The sequence below is a fragment of the Balaenoptera physalus genome, assembly GCF_965194825.1.
Source record: "Balaenoptera physalus genome assembly, chromosome: 14".
Classification (NCBI taxonomy): domain Eukaryota; kingdom Metazoa; phylum Chordata; class Mammalia; order Artiodactyla; family Balaenopteridae; genus Balaenoptera; species Balaenoptera physalus.
Window position 1 is genome coordinate 70,383,192 of NC_138893.1, and position 22,252 is coordinate 70,405,443.

Below are 22,252 nucleotides of genomic sequence, written 5' to 3' on the forward strand. Positions count from 1 at the left end.
TCCAATAAAAATGTTAAAAAAAATAATAAAATAAATGCATTTGTTAAGTTACATGATAGATTTCCCTAAGTTTTAGATGGGCATGATGTTTCTTATTTATATTTAAAAGGTGAGTCAGTTTTTTATATACTGTGAACTGCATACTTTTTTTTCTAGAGGGAAAATAAATCATCAGCAGTTGAATGTGACCCTGGTAGATATGTTTGGTCCAAAAGGATTTTTTTTGTTTTTAGAGAACTTGCCCTATCTGGAAAAGAAGATGTGTAAAGGTTGATTTCTTCCAGCTCCTAATACGCTGTGATTAGGGAGGAAACTAAGAAGCTGGTGAAGAATTACTTTTTAATCTGTGTTACATGTCAAACAGCCTCCTTCCTTTCCTTCCGGAGTGAATAGTATTTTACGTGGGGTAATCTGAGTGCATGTAATTCTTTTGTACCATAGATTTTCTCTGGACTTGTAGCCCTAAGAAAAATCTGCAACCACCCTGATCTCTTTTCTGGAGGCCCCAAGAATCTTAAAGGTATTCCAGATGATGAACTAGGGGAAGATCAGTTTGGACACTGGAAACGTTCTGGGAAAATGATAGTTGTTGAGTCCTTGTTGAAAATATGGCACAAGCAGGGCCAACGAGTATTGCTGTTTTCTCAGTCCAGACAGGTGAGTATACAAACCTCATACAAGAAACAAGTTGGTTCTTTATGACTCACAACCATTATTCAAAAAATGAGATATTGTCTAAAATACTGATTCCAAAGGCAAATCCACCCATTGACACTGAAGTGGCAGCCTGCAAAGCTCTTTGGGAGATGGGATCTTTCTCTAGAGTTGGTGCCCAGAAGTTGGCTTTTTAAAAAAGGCTTATTACCACGTGATTCTGGGGTGCAGGTGAGTTTGGGTCTGAACTCAAATAAATGCCGTGCTGATTACAAAACTTGTAAGAATTAACAGTTTGGAAATACCAAAAATATTCTTGCAGTAGTTACATTTATCTTCCTCGAATCAGGAAACCGCTTTTAATATAAGCCTTTTGGGGAGGATGTGACTCTTTACACAAATGTGGAGTACTCACTGGAGGTGTACATTTGATTTTTAAACTCTTAACATCCTCCACCCCTTCTCCCAAACAGATGTTGGACATATTTGAAGTATTCCTTAGGGCCCAAAAGTATTCCTATCTCAAGATGGATGGTACCACTGCGATAGCTTCAAGACAACCACTGATTACAAGATACAATGAGGTAACAAGTGAACAGAACGATGTAGTTACATGGTGCTACTTTATGCAGAGGGGAAAGAAGGAGAGGTCTGCACCCACAGTGCCTACATCTGGGATTGGGCAGTGGGTGCTTTTAACTCAGTGCATTTCTGGATTATTGGGATGTGTGTGTGTTTAAACAGAGAATGTGTATTCCTTCTTGAAAACCCAGGTTTAAATATTGCTAATATAATTGATATTAAAAGTAGAAGCTGTGAGATGGGATCTTGACTGACCAAAGGTTTCTGGGGCATAACCCATTGCTTGTATTGGGAACAGGCTTCCGTGTGGAGAATATGTAAAGGCAGAGGTGAAGAGCTGTAACTGGTCTTCCATGTGCATACTGAGTGTTGTGTGTCTTACCTCTAGGACACATCCATATTTGTGTTTCTTCTGACCACTCGGGTGGGTGGCCTAGGAGTCAACCTGACAGGGGCAAACCGAGTCATCATCTATGACCCTGACTGGAACCCAAGCACAGACGTGCAGGTCCGTTTATTTTGTTTAAAGGAGCGTGTTGGTGACATACTATCTGATGGCTTGCACTCGGGAGCGTCCTTCGGTGCCACGTTACCCTCAGCATATAGCTCACATCTTGGTTGTAGCTTGTCTTCAGCTTGGAGTAAGGGTCTTCACAGTTTTCCCGTAGCAGGCACACTAGACATGGGTAAAAAGAGAAGGTGGGAGGGGACAGACACACATTGTTTTCCAGGTAGAGTTGGCTAGGTCTGTTTTATCACCTGCCTGTTTATCTTCCTTAATAGGCCTTGGGTGTACTTAGCCTCATTAGCCAAAATTCTAATTTCGGGAGTGGAAGGAAGCGACCGGCTATTAGTCAGTGTTTATCGCTGAGAAGGGCCCTTGTTGAGCTGTATCTCTCTGCCGTAGGCCCGGGAGCGAGCGTGGCGGATAGGCCAGAAGAAACAGGTGACGGTGTACAGGCTTCTGACCGCAGGCACCATCGAAGAGAAGATTTACCACCGGTCAGTACACGTGGCTGTGCTCCTTGACCGGAGGCTGCTCTCCTGGTTGCGGGTGTGCAGGAGGGAGAGGAACGCTGCCAGGGTTTGGAGCAGGGAATTTTTAAAAAATAGTACTTTAAGAAGTCTTGGGACTTCCTTGGTGGTGCAGTGGTTAAGAATCTGCCTGCCAATGCAGGGAACATGGGTTCGAGCCCTGGTCTGGGAAGATCCCACATGCTGCAGAGCAACTAAGCCTGCGAGCCACAACTACTGAGCCCGCACTCCGCAACAAGAGAAGCCCCGCTCGCGGCAACTAGAGAAAGCCTGCACGCAGCAACGAAGACCCAACACAGCAAATAAATTAATTAATTAATTAAAAAAAAAAAAAAGGAAGTCTTTCCATCTTAGAGCAATAGTTGCTGTAACTGAGCGATATGTGTTTTGGTTTTTTATCTTGTTTTGTTTTTGTATTTTTCCTTTCTCATTAAAATAAGCTTAGATGTCTTATTGTGTGTTTTTTAAAAATGTCTTTGAACCTGATTGTTTTTCTACCTTATTAATAAACAATTACTGTATGTTTAGAATTCTGAGGTACAGCTAAACATTGTTTCATACCAGCTTAATTTCTATCTTTTTAGACAAATCTTCAAGCAGTTTTTGACAAATAGAGTGCTAAAAGATCCAAAGCAAAGGCGATTTTTCAAATCCAATGATCTTTATGAGCTGTTTACTCTGACTAGTCCTGATACCTCCCAGAGCACTGAAACAAGTGCTATTTTTGCAGGTATTTCATAAAATAATTTAACTTAAAGTAACGAAATACGTAAGAATTATGCAGTATAACACTAGCATATTTTTCCCTTTCACAGGAACTGGTTCAGATGTTCAGACACCCAAACGCCATTTAAAAAGAAAACTTCAACTGGCTTTTGGAACAGACCAGAACATTCCAGTAGGTAAAAAGTTTCCTGGTTCTAACACATCTGCAAATGTTGCCACATCATCTGAAGAGAAATCTACAGCTATAGGACCTGAAGTGAATGCAGTAACTTCTAATCTAGGTGATCCTTTGAAAGATGCCCCTCAAACATCTTGTAGTCTAACTAACAGTGAGAGGCTTGGAGAAGAGACAGATGCAGTGTCCAGACTGCAGGATTCCTCAGTGATTCATGGAAACGGGGAAGGTTCAGATTCTCCAAGAATCAGCAAAATGTACAGGATGTCTGGTGAGGAAAGCATCGATGAAAAGGAGGGTCTTTCTGATAAAAGAGAAAGCTTCCGGGTTCAAACAGAACCTCTTTGGGAGAATGAGCAAACAGAAAATAATTTTTATAAGCACAAGTCGAAAATGAAGCATCATGTGGCAGAAGAAAAGACCCTGGAGAAACATCTGAGGCCGAAGCAAAAGCTTAAGAGCTCTAAGCACCGCAGAGATGCCAAGTTTGAGGGAACTCGAATTCCACACCTGGTGAAGAAGAAGCAGTACCGGAGGCAAGACAATGAAAATGAGAGCGAGCCCAAGGAACGCAGCCATGACGACTACGTCCTGGAAAAGCTTTTCAGAAAATCAGGTACTCCTTTTGCTGACCTTGCCACAGGTGTGCTAGGAATAGAAATGAGGGGGCCACTTCTAGCGGAAGCAGCCTTTCCTGACGGTGCAGAGTGTGTGCTCAACTGGAAGTATTTTTCCTTCTAAAACTCAGATTTGGAATGTATTGACATTTTTGAAAATCATTTTCACCTCTCTTTCCTAGGAGAATTTGAACCTTGGGAGAACAATAGGACTCGACTTCTAACCACATACAGGAGGGGTACAATGCTTAAAATAGATTTGTACTACCTGAATATTCATAGATGATTTCTCTGCATGCTATATTTATCTGATTTAACAACCACAGGAGAGTAAAGTGACAGATCATGGGGGAGAGAGACAGGGGCATGGCCAGAGGCAGGCACTCTGGAAGTAGGAAAGCTGGTAGCTAATAACAAGGGAGAAAAATTAGGAAAGCAGACTCAACAATTGCTCAGGACCCTGGAGGGACTGGCCAGCCTGTACAAATTAGTCATCCCTGGGACTGTCTTACTCAGGTCTCACCAGTCATTGTGTTCCCAAGGTGACAGCCTTGAGTTTCCAAAGATTGCTGAATGGGTTTCTGTTCAGGAAAGCAGGCTTACGTATGGCATCTCAGAAGGAAACCATCTGGGCCTGATGCTTTCTTGTAAGGTAGTTCATTGGTAACTTGCTCTGTTTTTTTCTACAGTTCCTGGTCTATTTTCCTAAGAAAAATTATCTATCTTGTCTGGTTTTCCAGTTTATTTGTATGGAGGCATAGAAAATACTCTTGTAATAATTTTTTTTTAATTGGCTTCTGTTTCAAGATAATTTCCCCCTTGTCATTTCTAATTTTGTATATTTTTCCCCCCTTTTCCTTTGTCAGGTTAAGCTAGTAGATTGTCTATTTTGTGATTTTTTTTCCCCCAATAAACCAAGTTTTTGATTTATTAATTAGATCCATGGTTGTTCTCTACCTCATTAATTTATGCTTTTATCTTCAGTATTTTCTTCCTGTTGCTTTTGTTTTTGTTGTTGTTTTGATGAGTTTTTTTGGTCCTAATTTTTATAAAACTGTTTGACTTGGAATTCAGTTCATTTATTTTGGTTCTTTCATTTTTATTGATAGAAATATTTAGGGCTATGCATTTTCCACTGATGACTGCATTGGATTCTTCTGATATGTAGTGTTTCCATCATCATTACTTTTTAGAAATTCTGTAGTTTTATTTTATAATTGTATATTTTCCCCCTTCAATAGAGAATATATTAGTAGAAGATTTTAAAGTTTTCCAGGTAACAGGGAAGAGTTTATGTTGAAGTTTGGTTATTAAAGCATTATGCTTTGATTATACAAAGCAGTGACAGTTGATAGTCCCTCCCTCATCGGGTAGAGATGCAGGTGAAGAGCAGCAGCATTTGTAAAAGTTCCTGGGTCCTGGTGGTCACGGGTGAATAGCAGCTAAAAACGTTCATGATGTTTCCTCTACCCACAACACAGTAGCCTATACAGAAGAAAACGTGTGATTGTGTATGAGCTGAAATAACATGTTCACTGTTTCCTTTGCTCTTGCCAGTGGGTGTGCACAGCATCATGAAGCATGATGCCATCATGGACGGAGCCAGTCCAGACTACGTGCTGGTGGAGGCGGAGGCCAATCGTGTGGCCCAGGATGCCCTCAAAGCACTGAGACTCTCTCGGCAGCGGTGTCTGGGAGCAGCATCTGGTGTTCCCACCTGGACCGGCCACAGGGGGGTGGCTGGTGCACCAGCAGGAAGAAGGTAAGAGGTTGCCGCCCTGCCATGCTTGTGAGGAGGCCAAACCTGCTGGGCTGGAAATAAAGTCAGGGCAGGCGGGGATGGATACCTCCTCCTGTTTATCTGCAACAGTAGAAAATCTCTCAGGGAGGGATTGGGTCAGCCAGATGTATGTGACTTGGGGAAAGACTTTTGTCATCTTCTTCTTTGATTTCATTCCCTCCTTTCCAAAGCTGATTTTTCAGGGAAAGGAGAAATCTGTTTTGCTTAAGAGGTGATGTCGTAAAAAATAGTAAGAGGTACAGAATAATGATTAAACTGTAATAAGATGATTAGCTAGGTTTCAGCAATCAGTAATTACTATGGTATTCAGTGTGCTCTTTTAGAATAGTTTCCCTACCTAGAATTCAAGGGGTAGTAAGTTGAGCAAGGATATTGAGTGGTTTTTACTTGAGATGCAGTAATAATTTCTACTACTTTACTAGGAGAGTAAAGTACAGGAATCTCAGGGGATAGAGCAGAAGCATCATGGCTGATGGAGCAGAAGCGTCATGGCTGTGAAAGAATAACCGTGCAGGAGAAAACTGCTCCAAGAGGAGTTTAGTTGTTGGAAGGGCATTCTCATCTGTAAGTCACAAAGTTACATTTTATCAACTATGACTCCCTTCCGTATTTAGGAGCAGATTTGGTCAGAAAAGGAACTCCAGCTTCTCTGTGCAGCATCCCTCTTCAGCGTCTCCAAAGGAGAAATGCCAGGTAATCTGATAGCCTATCAACTTTTCATTTGTGAGATCTACTTAATTGAATTGCCATGAAAATTTCACTCGATTCCGCATGTGAAGAGCATCACTGGCATGATGGCATCTGATACTTGTATTGTATGCACTTTCATGCATTTATGAAGTACTTTTGTGTGAGTTTAAAAGGGCCAGCTAACTTCCTAGAAAAGACAAAGTCTTTAACTCAAGATCCATAGTAGAATCTCTGTTTTGTCTTCCAAAAGTTCGTATAAGGATGGGTGGTGTGTGAGTTGCTGCCCATACCGCCTGCCCCATCCGGAGGTGAAGTACTAGCTCCAAGGACCACTGCCCAGGATGCCCTCAGATTGTGCCAGGGCACAATGCTCTGGCAGCTAGTAAATTACAAACAACATTCAGTAAAGGCCCTCTAGACCTTTAGTCTGTCCTACAACCCCGAAGGCCTTGAGTGCTTCACTGAGAGTAAATAGTAGGCCATACTCTTATCATTTAATACTTTGTTTTTTTCTGCTTAAGGGTCATGTTACTTATAAAATTTGAAAACTCCCAGGTTCAGATTCCTGTTTTAGATTAATATGAACACATTTAGGAATAGAGAACCTTTTTTTTTTGACTTCCTGTGTTATGTTCTTTTAGCAGTAGGAATGTGAAGAAAAACTAGATTTATGTAGCTGTTCTAAGGAAACTCACATGAGGTGTAAAGTAGTAAAAAGATTTAAAAGTGAAGGAAGTACAGCTCTGATATTGTTCCTTATCCCACGGTGCTCAGATCAGGGAAGATTTGGGAGGAAGAACAGGAAATGCCCACAGTGCTCGTACCTCCTAGAGACAGTTTCCCTAGAAGCCTTCTTTGGAAGCCCGGCCCCACCCTCTCTGCCCTCCCTCCACTCTCGTCCCTCAGGATGGTGATGAAGCAAATAGTGTAGTTTTGGGTTTTTTAGGAAATGTTTTCTAAGAGTGGGTGCATTTAGACACTTGACTCTCCTCCTTTCCCTTTGCATTAGACGGTGTGTCATCCATTCTCCATCAACCTCAGTGCCCTGGGCACGTGTGTTATCTTATGGCCCCTCAGAGCCTTTGGAGAAATAAGTAGTGGGAGCATAAACTGGAGATTAAATATATCGATGCACTGGTCTTCTTTCTCCAGGACAGCACTATGAAAAAGGATGGAAAAGATAATGTTTCGGAGCATTTTAGTGGAAAAGTTGAAGATGCAGAGCCTTCATCCGGGGCCCTCACTTCGTCCTCACTGTTGGCTAAAATGAGAGCTAGAAACCACCTAATTTTGCCAGAGCGCTTAGAAAGTGAAAGTGGGTGCCTTCCAGAGGCTTCTGCTCCTCCGCCTTCCAGCATGGAACACGATGACCTTCTGGTGGAGATGAGAAACTTCATTGCCTTTCAGGCCCAAGTTGATGGCCAGGCCAGCACTCGGGAGATACTGCAGGAGTTTGAATCCAAGTTATCAGCATCACAGTCTTGTGTCTTTCGAGAACTATTGAGAAATCTGTGCACTTTTCATAGAACTTCAGGTGGTGAAGGAATTTGGAAACTCAAGCCAGAATACTGCTGATCAAGATTACCTTCTGAACTTTAAATTGACTTTTTCTAGTGGAAATTTCTGATTATTAATCTTATGATTAATAATTGTATGTTTTGTCGATGGAAGTTGGCTGCACTTGATGTTTACTTTGAATGATAGCTACCTCATAATTAAAACTTTAAGGAGGAAGAAATTCTTCTCTGAAACTTAAAAGTTTTAAAAATACCTGTATTTCTTTTTTTTTTTCCCAAAATTAATTATGAAATCAGGGACCTGTGAATCCTTGGAACACATTTGTTCTTTTACCCAGAAGATGCTGTCAGGGAATACATTACTACTCATTTAGAAGTTTATAGACCAGAACTCTCAAGAATTCTTTTTATTGGTGCTAAAAATATGTCTTATATTCAGTTAGACCTGTTCAGTAAATCAGTTCATCAGTATCTGATAACAGAATTGTTTTTGGTACCTAGCTTTTAAATGTTTAAATCGATACTTGCCACTCAAAAAAGAGATCGGACTTGTTACCTTTTGAGTCCTATTAGTTGCCTTTAAATGATCTTCTGTTAAGGTACTGTTAAATTGACAGGTATTTTTATTAGTAAAGCATGGAATAGCTTGATAATAAATGATGAGACATGTATTTGCAGAAACTTGTAGTTTTCTCAGTTTACAGTGGCTTTATTTTAAGCAAAGGGCACCTTTCCCCCCCGCATAGTGAATAGCGGTTTTAGGAAAATATATGTTATCTTAAGAAAAAAAAAATCAAGCAGAACCAAAAGTAGTTACAAATAAAACCACCAACGCACACACACACACACGCACACGCACATCACTCCAGACCACACCCGGATATACCATCGTCACCACATAGTGAGCACCATTCCAGCCCTCTGTCTGCTTACATCCTGGGAGGGAACTTTGAACATTTTTTACCTTATTCATTGTCTGTCTTTCTAAGGATGCTGGTAACTTTATATCAGACATCATTGTTCTCCTTCTTCTGTCCAGTCATTTTCATCTCTCTTTTCCCTTTCCATTCACTGTGACTCTCCTGTTTTAGAGGTTTGGTTTTCAGCTGCATCTGTTTCTGGCTGTTGTTTATGTGTTTAGAGTTTTGTGATGATGTTGTTTTGATCCTTAGTTTGTTTTCTTAGCCTTGTTTTTCTTTCCTTGTCATTGTTTTATCATCACAGCTCTGAAGTCCTGTTTTCTGAAGTTCACTGGATTCCTTAAATGTCTTCTAGAGCTGTCACGGTGCAATTTGTTTGTTTCTTAGAGTTGTTTCCTCTGGCCTGCTGTTTTCACTCTTTCTCATTTTTCTGTATGGTGCTCTCCTTCCTTCCATGCTGTTTCTTTACACCTTGCTCATGCTAAAATCAGGCAGCTGGGTCCAGATCTCCTGTATGCTCTTCCCTGCCACCCAGAGAGAAGGGGTGGGGGTTTGGAGGTCGGGGAGAGCCTCTGCTGGGCAGCATGCAGCTTTTGGTTGGTGGACTTGGGTTTTACTTTTCTGTTCTGAGATTTTGTTAAATAGCTTGGGCCATGAATCCTTCCCCTTAGATTAGGAGATGTCATTATCAGAGTCATAATTCCCACCAGGATTTTCTGCTGCTTTTTTTGGATTCTGGCTTTTTATTTTATTCTGTTTTTAAAGTGGTTCGGTATTAGAGGAAGAAGATTCTATTATTTTCTTCATTCCGCCATCATTATCTAGAAATAATAGAAGAGACTTGTAAACAGGTCAGTACATCCTAAACTTGACTACTTGGCTCAGAAGGGAGTCAAAATTCATGACTTTTGTTTCTGGGAGGTTCTTTTTTTATTTTTATTTTTGTAATCATTAGCCGATAAGAAAATTGCATCCCTTTTGTTCTTGGATTCAAGTACCGATGCAGTTCACGAGTGTGAAATGCTTTGGCATCCTAGCTCTATTGTGTGAAATCTAAACTCTACCGAGCTAGGGAAGTTGTAGCCTTCTCATCAAGTAGAAAATGCCAGCAAAAGTTATGATGCAGTCACAGCAAGGTGGCCTTCACTCCAAACCTTGCCTCAGCTCTGCCACCAGCTGAGACCTTGGGTAGTCACTGCCTTGCCTGTGTCTCTATGGATATCTGTAAATATTGTCATCGTGCCTCTGGGTGGAGAGGCTTAGAGGAAGATGCTCTAAATCATGGTTTTAACAACATAGAGTAACTTATTCATTTAGATAAAATCTAACTTTTGGAACTTTAAAAGCTTTGTACGATATAGATAGATTTAATGTATTTAAAATGTTATATTGGTATTAAGCTACAATAAAAGATTTTAAAATTTTGTGAAATTTTAAAAATTCCTTAGTTAATACATGAATATACTATCATTCTTTAAAAATTTTCAAGCAATACTCTGCCTCCCCACCCCCTCTTGTTCGTATTCCAGAGATAAGTACTGTATTTGGTGTGTATTCTTCCAGGCTATTTTCCATGCCTTTACAGATGCATGCAGCAGAGACTGCTGCTGTAATGTCTGTTTTCCCCTTCTCCTTTACTGATAAGATTCCTGCTTTTTACCTGGACACGTGGCTGCTCAGGTCACGACTCTACTTGCCAGCCTCCCTTATGGTTAATTGTGGCCACGTGACCAGGCAATGGGCTACAAAGAGAACATCCAGACTGGGCCCTTAAATAAGGAATTGGGTGTCCACTCCATTTGACATTCCCCTTTGTGCTGGCTGAGACGCCTGTGGGAGCTTAAGCAGTGACATGAGGTGGGGAGAGGTCGTGTGCTGAGGATGGAGACGTTGGCCTGCCAATCCTGAACTGCTTCCCTTTCACCCGTTAACTTAAGAGCAAAATAAATTCCTGACTTGTTTAAACCACTGTCTTTTGGAGTCTTTTTGTTACAGAAGCTGGTTTTGTTTTATATGTGATTTACAAAAATGGGATTATCATCTTTATTATTTTGCAACTATTAACTTTTCATTTAACGGTATATACGACACATCCTTTCGTTCCTGTAAGTATAGCTCAACCTTCATGGAATTGCTGGAATTAAAATTAGGTGGATTCTTAATTTTAACGGTTGTAGTGAAAGTGCTTCCTTCAATTCATACTCCATAAAAGGACCATTTCTCCACACCCTTGCCAACAGTAGGCCGTATCAATCTCGGGAGTTTGTTGTTTGTTTTCCTAAACAATATTGTGGTTGAAAATACCTTGTTTTAACTTGAATTTCCCTGATTACTTATAAAACTAAACGTTTCCATGTTTTTTGGCCATTTGTAGATCCTCCATTACAAATTGCTTGTTCATGTTATGTTGGCCTACTTTTACTATAGATCATTTTCTCTCTTAGGGGTTACCCCCTTTCCCAAACAAAAATGAAAAGGCAATTGTTCCTACTATTATTGAATAGTCCAATCTTTTCTCCATCCATTTGAAATGCCTAGTTTATCATATACTAAACTGTCTGTTTCTGGACAGTGGATCTAGATTCTATTCTGCTGACCACACACTTCCCTGTCCGACTTTGTACATTGTTTTGCTATCTATAGGCATGTTTCCCTTCCTTTTTCCCCCTTCTTCATTGTCTTATTCTTGTACATTTTCTGTTTCAGGTGAATCTTAGAATCGGTTTATTAAGTTCCACTAAAATTGTGTTGCTCTTTTGATTGGGATTGTATTAGTTTATACATTAATTTGAGGATAATAGACTTCTTTTAATTAATGTAGTTTTTCCCATTAGCATCATGATAGGCCTCATTTTATTAGAGTATGTTATATTCTTGGATAAAATTTTAATAACTTTCTTCATGAAGGTCTTGCACGTTTCATATTAGGTTTACTCCTAGCTATTTTATAGATTTTTAGTTTTGTGAGGGATCTTTTTACTTTTGCATGAAAATATGGAGAATTAGAACATAGAACTTTTTTATGATATTGTTTATCATACAGAGTTTTTAATTTAAATATAGTCAAATTCAGTCTTTTCATGTTTTATTTTGTTTCCTTATTTAAGAACCCCTTTCCTAACCTAAAGCCATGATTACATTCTCATAAACTCTCTTGTAAACACCATGTGGATAGTTGCTTTTTCTAGCACCTTTTAAAAAAAATAGTTCATCCTTTCCCTCCTGACTTGTAAGCCTTCCTCTATCACTATATCTAATTTCCATGTAATTATGGGAATGTTTCTGGGCTCTGTACTCTGTTAAATTGGTCCACTTACTTAACTTTGCCAATAACCCACTGTTTTAATAATTGTAGCTTTATAATTGGCAATCATATATGGTAGAATGATTCCCCTCATCTTCCAAAAAATTTCTTAGTTCCTGGACCTTTGGGATCAACTTGTCACATTTGGATTTTGTTGTTGTTTTTGAAATTGTAATGACTGTACAGATTACTTAGGGAGGATTGTTTACTGAGTTTCTCATCTATGAATAGGGCATATCACTCTGTTTATAATACATATTATAAAGGCATAATTCCATTATGTCTTTCACTTTTATAAGGTCATGCACATCTTACATTAACTCCTAATTATCCTACAGTTTTTGTTGCTATAGCAAGTAACATTTTTAAAATCACATTTTCTAGTTTATAAGAGTATTGTTGGATTTTACATATTGGTCTTGTATTTAGCAACCTTGCTTGTACTCTTATTAATTCCAGTAAGTCTGTAAATTGTCCTGTGTGTTACAATCATGTCAGCTGCAAATAATGACAATTGTATTTCTTCCATTTCAATACTTACACCATGTATTTCCAATATGATAATGAATATAATTGACAACGGTTGACATCCTTGCCTTATTCCTGACTTCTAAAGTTTTACCATTAAATATGCAGTTACTGTTGCTTTCTGGCAGATGATCTCTATCAGGTTAAGGAAATGCTCTTTCTGGGCTTCCCTGGTGGCACAGTGGTTAAGAATCCGCCTGCCAATGTAGGGGACACAGGTTCGAGCCCTGGTCCGGGAAGATCCCACATGCCGTGGAGCAACTAAGCCCATGCGCCACAACTACTGAGCATGTGCTCTAGAGTCCGCGAGCCAAGGCTACTGAGCCCACGTGCCACAACTAGTGAAGCCCGTGGACTTGGAGCCCGTGCTCCTCAACAAGAGAAGCCACCGCAATGAGAAGCCCACGCACTGCGACAAGGAGTAGCCCCCACTCGCTGCAACTAGAGAAAGCCCACACGCAGCAACGAAAACCCAATGCAGCCAAAAATAAATAAATAAAGTAAATAAATAAAAAGGAAATGCTCTTTCCAATCCTGAATCCAGTGCTGAATTTTATTAAATGCTTTTTCTGCACTATTGATTTAATTATGTAGTTTTTCTCCTTTAAATCTCTCTCAGTGTTGTAAAGTACACAGTAATTCTCCAAAATTAAAACATCTTTTAGACTTCTACTTCCAGAATGGCAGTGTGAAGGACCCTGCAGAAGTGCAATCCAGAAAATGACTATAACTGGACAAAATTCCAGAAGACAAACACCCCCTCCCTCCCCCAGAAAATGTAATATTTCTGGAAATAATCCTAAGGGTATATTGTAAATGAAGAGACAGTCAAGAAAATCTACTAAACCTTGGTAAGAACAGCAAAAGTCTGTGGCTCTTGACCCACGACCTATTTCTTCCCTGCTTCCTCCCCATCTCAGTGTGATGACAGAGTCTGTGATCCAGGTAGGTTTAGCCAAGAAAATGCGGCTCCTTCCTGCAATTCCCAATCCAGGGATACAGTATCTCACTGGGAGAGGCATGCTGGCAGCATTTCTCATCCCCTCCAGCTCCAAGTTGCAGGGGCTAAATTCATGGAGTTAAAAAGCATAATAAGTCAAAAATTCACTAGACTTGAACTGGCTGAAGAAAGATTCAGGCAATTTGCAGATAGATGGATAGAGATTATACTATCCAAAGAACAGAGAAAAAAGAATGAAGAAAAATGTACAAAGCCAAAGGGAAACGTGATACACCATTAAGTGCACCAATATATGCATAATGGGAGTACTGGAAGGAGAGAGAGAAAAGAGAAGAAAAAATATTTTAAGAAATAATGCCTGAAAATATCCCAAATTTATTTTTTAAAGAATCCTTGAAGCTCAGTGAACTAAATGCAAAGGCTCTCACGGACACATCAGTAAAATTGCTGAAATCAAAGAAAAAATCTTGAAAGTGGCAGATGAAAAATGATGCATCATTTACAAGGGAACTTCAATATGATTAACAGTTAACTTCTCAGAAAACAATAGAGGCCAGAAGGCAGGGATAACACTCAAAGTCCTCAAAGAAAAAAACTATCAACCTAGAATCATTTTACCAGCAAAGTTATCATTAAAAAATGAAGGCAAAATATAAACTTGCCCAGATAAACAAAAACAAAATTTGTTGCTACCTAATAAGAAATACTAAAGGGGAAGGGGAGTGAGGAGTGAGGCCAGGCTTCCTGGTTTTGGGACACTGAACACCCCCCCGAGACCTATCACTTCTCTTCCACTGACCCAGCCACCCTCTGCCTTATCCTTCTCATTACCCAACCCCACCCAAGGGAGAGAACAAAGGGCAGTGACTACTGCCCCACCCCCACTTCCCAATCTTCTGCAGCACCTGTAGTCCAGTCCACTTTTTCTTCAACATCTACTCAGAAGGCAAACCCCAGAAGTTCTGAGTGCCACGCTCTAAACTCCGTCATCCACACGGGACTCCTGCCCATGACAAGGCCCACCATGACCCCAGGGCGAGCTGGGCCTGCCAGGGGAGCAGATGACCCACAAGGAGAGTGTCTGGGAAGGGGTAACCGGCTTAGGCCCGTCTAGATGCATTTCCCCTGAGCTCTCAGTTTGTTTGACCACAGCCAGTGGGAGCAGAGGCGGCAGGACCTAGGTGTCTGGTCTCAAGCCTGGCTCAGGTAATGCTCTGGCTCTCAAGTTAATTGGGGAGAGCATGGGGAGAGGGATGCCATGGAGGGCAGCTCCTCAGGCCTTCTTCTGAAGGAGACAGGGCGGGCATCCTCAGCAGGGGGCATCAAGGTGGCACAGTGCGCATTGAGGGCAGGTGCTGTGTGTTTCTGGGGTGAATTTATCAACTTCCCCAATGCACCTTCCTTCCCTTATTCCCCCTTCCTCCTCTTCTCCCTCTCTCAATCAGTTGGTCATGTTTATTATGCGTCAACAGTATGCACCACTAATCTGTTCTCTAAGGGTAAATAAAGAAGGTAGGGACTTCCCTGTGGTCCAGTGGTTAGGACTCCGTGCTTCCAAGGGTTCGATCCCTGGTCAGGGAACTAAAATCCCACATGCCACGAGGCGTGGCCAAAATAATAATAATAATGAAGAAGGTAATGGCTGTATTCTCAAAGAGACCCAATCCTGGGGGAGACAGGCTCTCAATGAACTATCAAGAGGCAGGATGAACCCATGCCCTGGTAGGGGTCTCAAGAGACAGGGATTCCAGGAGTTCCCTGGTGGCCTAGTGGTTAGGATTCTGGGCTTTCACTGCTGTGGCCTGGGTTCAATCCCTGGTCAGGGAACTGAGATCCCACAAGCCGTTTGCATGGCCACAAAAAAAAAAAAAAGAAAAGAAAAGAGAAGCAGGGATTCCAAGGAAGGCTGGTATTGAAGGCGGCATTGCACTCATTCATACCACAGTCCTCTCTTGGGCACACTGTAGGCCAGGCAGCCTTTTCCCCAGAAAAGTACCTGCTGTCTAGGCTGCCCTGACAGGTGCATGGACCTTGCTAGGCAGAGAAGGGAAGATGTTCCAGGAGGGGAAACACGAATGTCCAGTTCGTGCTGGGACATGGGTGGTGGGTGGTTAGAGGTCATCCTAGAAGGCCTGGAATAACAGGATGGAGCTGGATTTTATTTCATAGTGTAATAAGGACACAGAACACATGCTCACTGGAGGAAATCTGGAAATTACATAAAGTATAAAGAAGAATTAATAAAATATCCATAATCATATGACTCACGGGCAATGATAATTAACTTCTAGATATATTTCCTTCCAGTCTTTTTTTCTTCTGAATACTTTTAATAACAGATTATATTACATATATTTTTTTCATTTGGTGTCTTCATTTAATCACTTTCCCATGTTAAGAATTCTTTTGGAAAAAAAAAAGAAGAATTCTTTTGGTCACATAATATTGTCATATGCAGATATATCATAATTTATTTAATTTATTAAATAAATAAGCCTATGAGGTTTATACCATTTTTATTAACTTAATATATCATAATTTAACGTCAGTTTCCCATTTTCTCCTGTTATAAATAATACTGGTGGACATTTCCATGCATGATGGTTTTCTCTCCCTTCTCATTCTGAATCAGTTTCCTGGAAGGATTCCCAGGTCAGAGACCTTCACTTTCCCCAGAAAGGAAGAGGCCAGTTCCCTGGCTGGTGTGGCGTTTCTAGGCATCTGGGTCTAATTTCATACTGGTGCTATGTGGAGCTTTTCTCCTCCTCTTTTGGGAATGTGGGCTCAGCTCATGGCAGGGTTGCTGTGTCCCAGGTGGAAATCTCTCAGGTCCTGGGATCCCCTCATAGTTGGAGGGAGGTCTCCTCCTTTCAGCCAGGGACCTGCCCCTGACCTCCCCTGGCTGGCTGCTATTTGGTGTCACCTGGATGTAGGTGGTGGAGGGGGCCTCAACCCTCTGGGCTGGAGGGGCTGGGGGCCCACGGAAGCAACGTGGAGTGGCTACTATGCGCCAGGCACTGCTGCTGCCACTTACATGCATTGTCTCAGATGAACCTCCTCCAACACCACCCCACCAACCTGAAGCCCAGGCTGCTCTGGCTCCAATTCCCAGGTGTCAAGGTTAGGCTCTGGGGTCCCTGGACACCACACACGGGTGCTGGGCTGAAGGGCGGCAGTCAGCCACATTCTCTTGTCACTCTTTTGATGATGCCCAAGGCAGAGGATCTGGGTCAGCACACTGTTAAATATCCTTAATTTAAAACTCTTTCTGTTTTGAAATAATTTCAACATTACAGAGAAGTTATGAGAATGTCAGAGAACTCCCTTGACCTAGATTCACCAACTGTTTACATTTTTGTCCCATTTGCTTGCACGCGCGCGCATGCGCGCACACACACACACATACTTTTTCCTGACCATTTGAGTGTAAGTTGTATACGTGCCCCTTTACCCCTAAATATTTCAGTGTGCTTTTCCTAAGAACAAGGACAATCTCTTAGATACCCACAGTACAGTTATCAAAGGCAAGAAATTTAACTTTGATGCAATACTATGATCTGATATGAAGGCCATGTTCAGATTTTATCAGCTGCCCCACTCCGTCCTCTGCAGCTCCTGCCACCCGCCTGTCCAAGACCACACACTGCCTTTGGTCATCCATTCTTTTAGTCTCCTTTAAGTGGGGTAGTCCCACCTTTCTTTGGCCTTCATGACCCTCACAATTTGGACATTGCAGAATGTCTCTCAGTTTGGGCCTGTGGGGTGTTTGCTTACGATGAGGGTTTGGTGAAGCATCTTTAGCAGAGGTGGTGTCTTGTCCCCTCAGGGCATGGCCTTGGCAGGCTTGATGAGCTTCCGTCCCCATATTGGTCATGCTGACCTTGACCACCTGGGGGAGGTGGGTTCCCCCCGGGCTCCTCCCCTCTATGTTACTCTTTACCCCCCTCTTTAAGCTCATTAAGTATTTTGTGGGGAACTGCTTTTGAGATTATACGGCTATGTTGTTCCTCATCAAATTTTTGCCCACTGTTTTTAATCTTCATTGATGAGATTTACCTGGATCCATGATTACTATGATGGTTGCCAGAGGATTTTCTAACTTCATCATTCCTTCTATATTTATTATTGGCATTTGTTGGAAAGAAGAGCTGTCCCTTCTTATTTATTTAGAGCAGAATGGACTTATGGAATTTTATTTTGTTCAGTAGATTATAATCCATTAGTATCATCATTTAGTTTGATGCTCAGAGATTCCCAGTCTTGGCCCAGAGCTGCATTAAGTGAGCTCTTGTAGCCTTTTGACGTGTTCCCACAGTTTTTGGCTACTTCCTTCCCTCCTGGCACAGCAAGATAGTTCAGGCTCACAGTGTACTGTCTCTTCTTGAGTTGGAATCAGCCATTCCTCTGAGTCGTGTTCCCCCCAACCTCTCTCTCTTTTTATTCTGAAACAATTTCAAACTTACATAGCATTTGCGAGCCTGACTCCTATTTTAGTGGGGAATGGTACTAAAAAACCAAACACTGTATATGCTCATTGCTATTGGAGTATCATTTGTATTCCATATTTATTTTCAGTCTATCCTCAGGAACACAAAGATACTGGGTTTATAATAGTGCTTTAAAGTTATTATTTAAAATAAATTTTGGGTTACCAAAGTGATGTGATGTATAGAAAAATATGAAGTCAATATTATGCACTGAATTTGTTGTATCACATTGCGAAGGTGGGAAATAAATGAATGAACTCAGGAAAACCCCAGACCACATTGTACTGGACTTGGTTTTGAACACCAAGGGGCACTTTGGCATCCCCCCAAAACACTGAATGCTGGGAATGCCCAGCTTGTGGGGAAGTTGGCTTGGGCTAAGAAAAATAGCTCATTCATATCAAGTCAAAGGAATTTAATGTTCTCAGCAAGCCTATGAGATTTATACCATTCTTGTTGCCATTGTACAGATGGGGAAACTGAGGCACAAAAGGCCATTTGGTGGGGCAGGGCTCTTTGGTGCTGCAGTAACTCAAGTCTGTGATGGTGACCAGGGATGCTGATCTCTACTTTCTTAATCTGGGGTATGGGTTGTGGCACTGAATGAAATGTAAGGTCTCTTCCATTGCTAATATTCAAAGATAAAATGTTTATTGGGATTGTCTTTCCATTAAAAACATGCACTGGCTTGGGTCTGCTTAGGCAGTAAAACATGACTTGCTCATCTGGTTTGTCTTAAGGAGAACTGGTGCATATTAAAGAAATTTACTTATCTCAACACATCTTATTTCTATCTCAACATATCTTATTTCTAAGTCTCAGATTCTTTATATGTAAAACGGGGATAAATATAGCGCCTACTTCATGAAACTACTGTGAAGACTGGTTTCAGATAATGCAAAATATCAAGTGCCTGGCACATAGAAAGTTCCCATTAAATGCTAACCATTGGGGGAAAAAAAAACCATTCAGCTAATAAGACCCAGAGTTTGGACCCAGGTGGTGCGGTCGCAGGGCCATCCTGTTTGATTCCTACCTGTTGGGACCCTGCTGTCTCCGGGTGTCTGGATCCAGAGGAAGGCCTTGGCCAGGAGCTTTCTGGTCCTGATCACAAAGAACGTGGGTACGCCGCAGAAGAACAGCTGTGGCAAGATCGACGGAAAGCGGACAGGAAAGAGAACGGGAACGCCTTGCTTGTCATCTACACCAACAGCAGGGCAAGGAGCCCCCGGGGGAGTAGCCGGCCCTGCCCAATGGTGAGAACAGCTTCACGCTCAGCCTGAGTGGGTGAGGGCTTGGTTGACCGTGCGCCGGGTGTCACGGGCCCCTCTGACGGGCACGGGAGGCATCAGAGAGGAAGGCAGTCAGGTCCCAGCCCTTTGCACACTGAGAATATAGTCAAAGTCCCAGATGAGCAGGACCAAAGCATGGGTGTGCTGGCCACTGGCCCAGAGGGAGTAGAAGCTGCATTCAGAGTTCTTCCCCAGCCCTCCCTGGGCTCGGCCGCTCCCCTCTACCCCAATCACTTTTCCCCGCAGGGTCCTGCCTGCCCAGCCAGCACGAAGCTGCTCAGGCTCCACTCATGGCATGACTCCTGAGCCCACGGACCCGGGTTCCCGTCCTGGCTGTTTTTTCCATCAGTCCATCGTGATGGAGCTGGCGCGGACTGACACTGCCTCGTCCTGCCCCAGCTCAGTCTCTCCACGGCTCTGTGGTTTCCCCCTCCTCTCATACCTTCTGTGGGGCTGGGGCCTGCAGAGTGGCTTGGCAATCAGAGACCCTGGCCCATGCGTCCCCCAGCTCCCAACCATCAGTTTCCCCATCGCAGACAGAAGCTTATCATTTTGCAGGAGAAACCCAACTGCAGAGGCATGCATGAGTCCATGGGAACACTGGCTGTCTGCAGAGCAAAATGGGAACAGATTCTGTAGATCTGCAGAGCCTTCTGCTGCTTTACTGTGGAGGTGCCCTGACAGCAGGACGCCTCTGGGCGTGTCTGGGCCCCTCTAGCCTGGCAACAGTTTGTTGATTGAATAGATGAAAGCACCCCCAATACTCATTTTCTGCAAATAATCCTCTGGCTGTAGTGGGGGACCAGACAAGGCCCCTCGTGCCCCTGTTCCCCTCCAGGTTTTTGTGTGCCAAGGACCAGGGTCAGGCTGAGCCAGGAAATTCCGTGCAAGGGGGCAGCTGTGCCTTGTTCCCAGCGCCCCGGCTCTCTGGACGGTCGGGGGCAGCTTGTGGGTGACGGGCTGTGGCTCTGCAGAGCTGAGTGTTGCCTGAGGCCTCGGCTGTTTCCAAGGTCCCCCCACCTTCTCTGCAGCTGACACTGCCTCCCCAAATTCCTCCATCAAACACTCCTTTGAGGGAGGGCAGATGCTGAAAGCAGCACTTACTCTTCCTGCTCCTAGACTGGCCCCTAGTTTAGAAAGCTTTCCGTGAGCACGACAAGGAAGGCAAGCCGTCATGCAGGGAGCCTTCAGGCTCATCTGTGTGGTTTTCTGGATAGTTCCTTTCCCCTCAATTCTCTCATGGGTGTCCCAGGGCTGTCTTTTCCTTCTCTAGTCCCCTCCTAAGCAGAAACAAAGATTCGATGGATCCAGGATCCTAAATGTAAGACTAGAATAGAGGAAGTGTCTGGAAAAACAGGGATGTGGGCGTGCAGGATGGAGGGGAAGTGATGGGGCTGATGTAGGCAAGATTGGGGTCCTCCTGGGGGCTGGGGAGGAGGGGTTTCCCTTTCTGGGTAACCAGACAACCAGCGCCCGACTGAGGAATGAGGGCTCTGCCTCCGCCTGACTCATCACGAGGGCAGTGGGGGGACAACCCCGCCTCATCGAGGCGAAAGCCCAGAGGGGGTGGGATTGTCCTGGGTAGACACACAGCCACTGCCACACAATAAACTAAGAAAAACATTTGCAACGCAGATGACAAACAGAAGAGTGAACTCTTTTTGCATTTAAAGCTCTTACAAATCATTGATCCTCCAGTAGGAATCATGAACCCTCCAACAGGAAAATAAACAAGCCCCCACCCCCAAAACCCCAAAGAAATACAGTACAGTAGAAGCAATATATGTACAGTAAACTGTTTAACCCCATAAAAATGAAAAAAAAAAAAAAGCAAGATGCCTTTTTTGTGTGTGGCTTATCAGACTGTCAGAAATGATTTTAAAAGTTGCCTGCTGGGCTTCCCTGGTGGCGCAGTGGTTAAGAATCCGCCTGCCAATGCAGGGGACACGGGTTCGAGCCCTGGTCCGGGACAATCCCGCATGCCGCGGAGCAACTAAGCCCGTGCGCCACAGCTACTGAGCCTGCGCTCTAGAGTCCGCGAGCCACAACTATTGAGCCCACGTGCCTAGAGCCCATGCTCCGCAACAAGAGAAGCCACCACAATGAGAAGCCCGCGCACCACAACAAAGAGTAGAGTAGCCAGAAGCAGGGAGGGATGAGTGAGTGATGGGTTTCTGGGCACAGAGAGGCAGCCGGCTGACAGCAGATGAGAGCAGGTAAGACTCTTACTCACCAGCAGCTCCGCACTGGTGCCTCCCCTAAATGATCTCCTTTCATGCACCCTCACCATAGTTTCGTTATGGCTCATTAAACAACGATAATTAAAACAAAATATATTAGATTTGTTTATCTTGGACTTCATAAGGGAATGAGGTTTGCAATGGTGGTGGTGCAGATCTAGGACTTCAAGACTTACAATCAGCAGAGTAATTAAGGGGAAGTTGCCTTTGTCGTGCAAAGATGCACTTCTCAGGGGTAATGAACCCTCCCTGGTGGTGGGAGTCCTGGCTGGGGTGGGGGAGGGGACCAGGGGCTGCCAGAAACTGGTCCAGCTAGGGGAGGAGCTGGAGTTTGTTGGGTCAGCAGAATGCTGTGTTCCAGGTGCTGTTCTGGACACTGGGTTGCTCCACTGAGCTTGCACAGTAGCAGGGAGGTGGACCAATAAAACACGCGAGAAGGTGTTGACAGCTAAAAAGGAAATTAAAGCAGGAGAAGAGCAGAGAGTTGGGGGGTGTGGGAAGAGTGGGGCTGTGGTAGCCCTGGGAGTCTTCTCTTGAAGAGATGACTTGGAGGTGGGAATAGATGATGTGAGGGCCAGAGGCTTGAAGGTGTCGACTTGAAAAAAATGCACAGCGTGAGAGTTGCCAGTTAAGTTTTATTTGTGGCAAAATGAGGACTGCAGCCCAGAGACAGCATCCCAGATAGCTCTTAGAAACTGCTCCAAAGAGGCAAGGGGGGAAGGT

General features: G+C 43.2%; 1 protein-coding gene across 4 annotated transcripts in view; it reads left to right on the forward strand.

The window, feature by feature from the left end:
* Nucleotides 1-13,059, forward strand: part of ERCC6 (ERCC excision repair 6, chromatin remodeling factor) — a 75,413-nt gene extending 62,354 nt beyond the window's left edge. For all 4 annotated transcript variants that reach the window (XM_082423449.1, XM_082423451.1, XM_082423450.1 and 1 more), the window contains 9 exons: nucleotides 442-657; nucleotides 1,128-1,238; nucleotides 1,625-1,744; nucleotides 2,144-2,238; nucleotides 2,856-3,001; nucleotides 3,087-3,788; nucleotides 5,347-5,551; nucleotides 6,205-6,283; nucleotides 7,433-13,059. In XM_082423449.1, coding sequence (XP_082279575.1) covers nucleotides 442-657; nucleotides 1,128-1,238; nucleotides 1,625-1,744; nucleotides 2,144-2,238; nucleotides 2,856-3,001; nucleotides 3,087-3,788; nucleotides 5,347-5,551; nucleotides 6,205-6,283; nucleotides 7,433-7,855 — 2,097 coding nt within the window. In that variant the 3' untranslated portion in view covers nucleotides 7,856-13,059. The remainder of the gene's footprint in view (nucleotides 1-441; nucleotides 658-1,127; nucleotides 1,239-1,624; nucleotides 1,745-2,143; nucleotides 2,239-2,855; nucleotides 3,002-3,086; nucleotides 3,789-5,346; nucleotides 5,552-6,204; nucleotides 6,284-7,432) is intronic.
* Nucleotides 13,060-22,252: the final 9,193 nt, after the last annotated feature.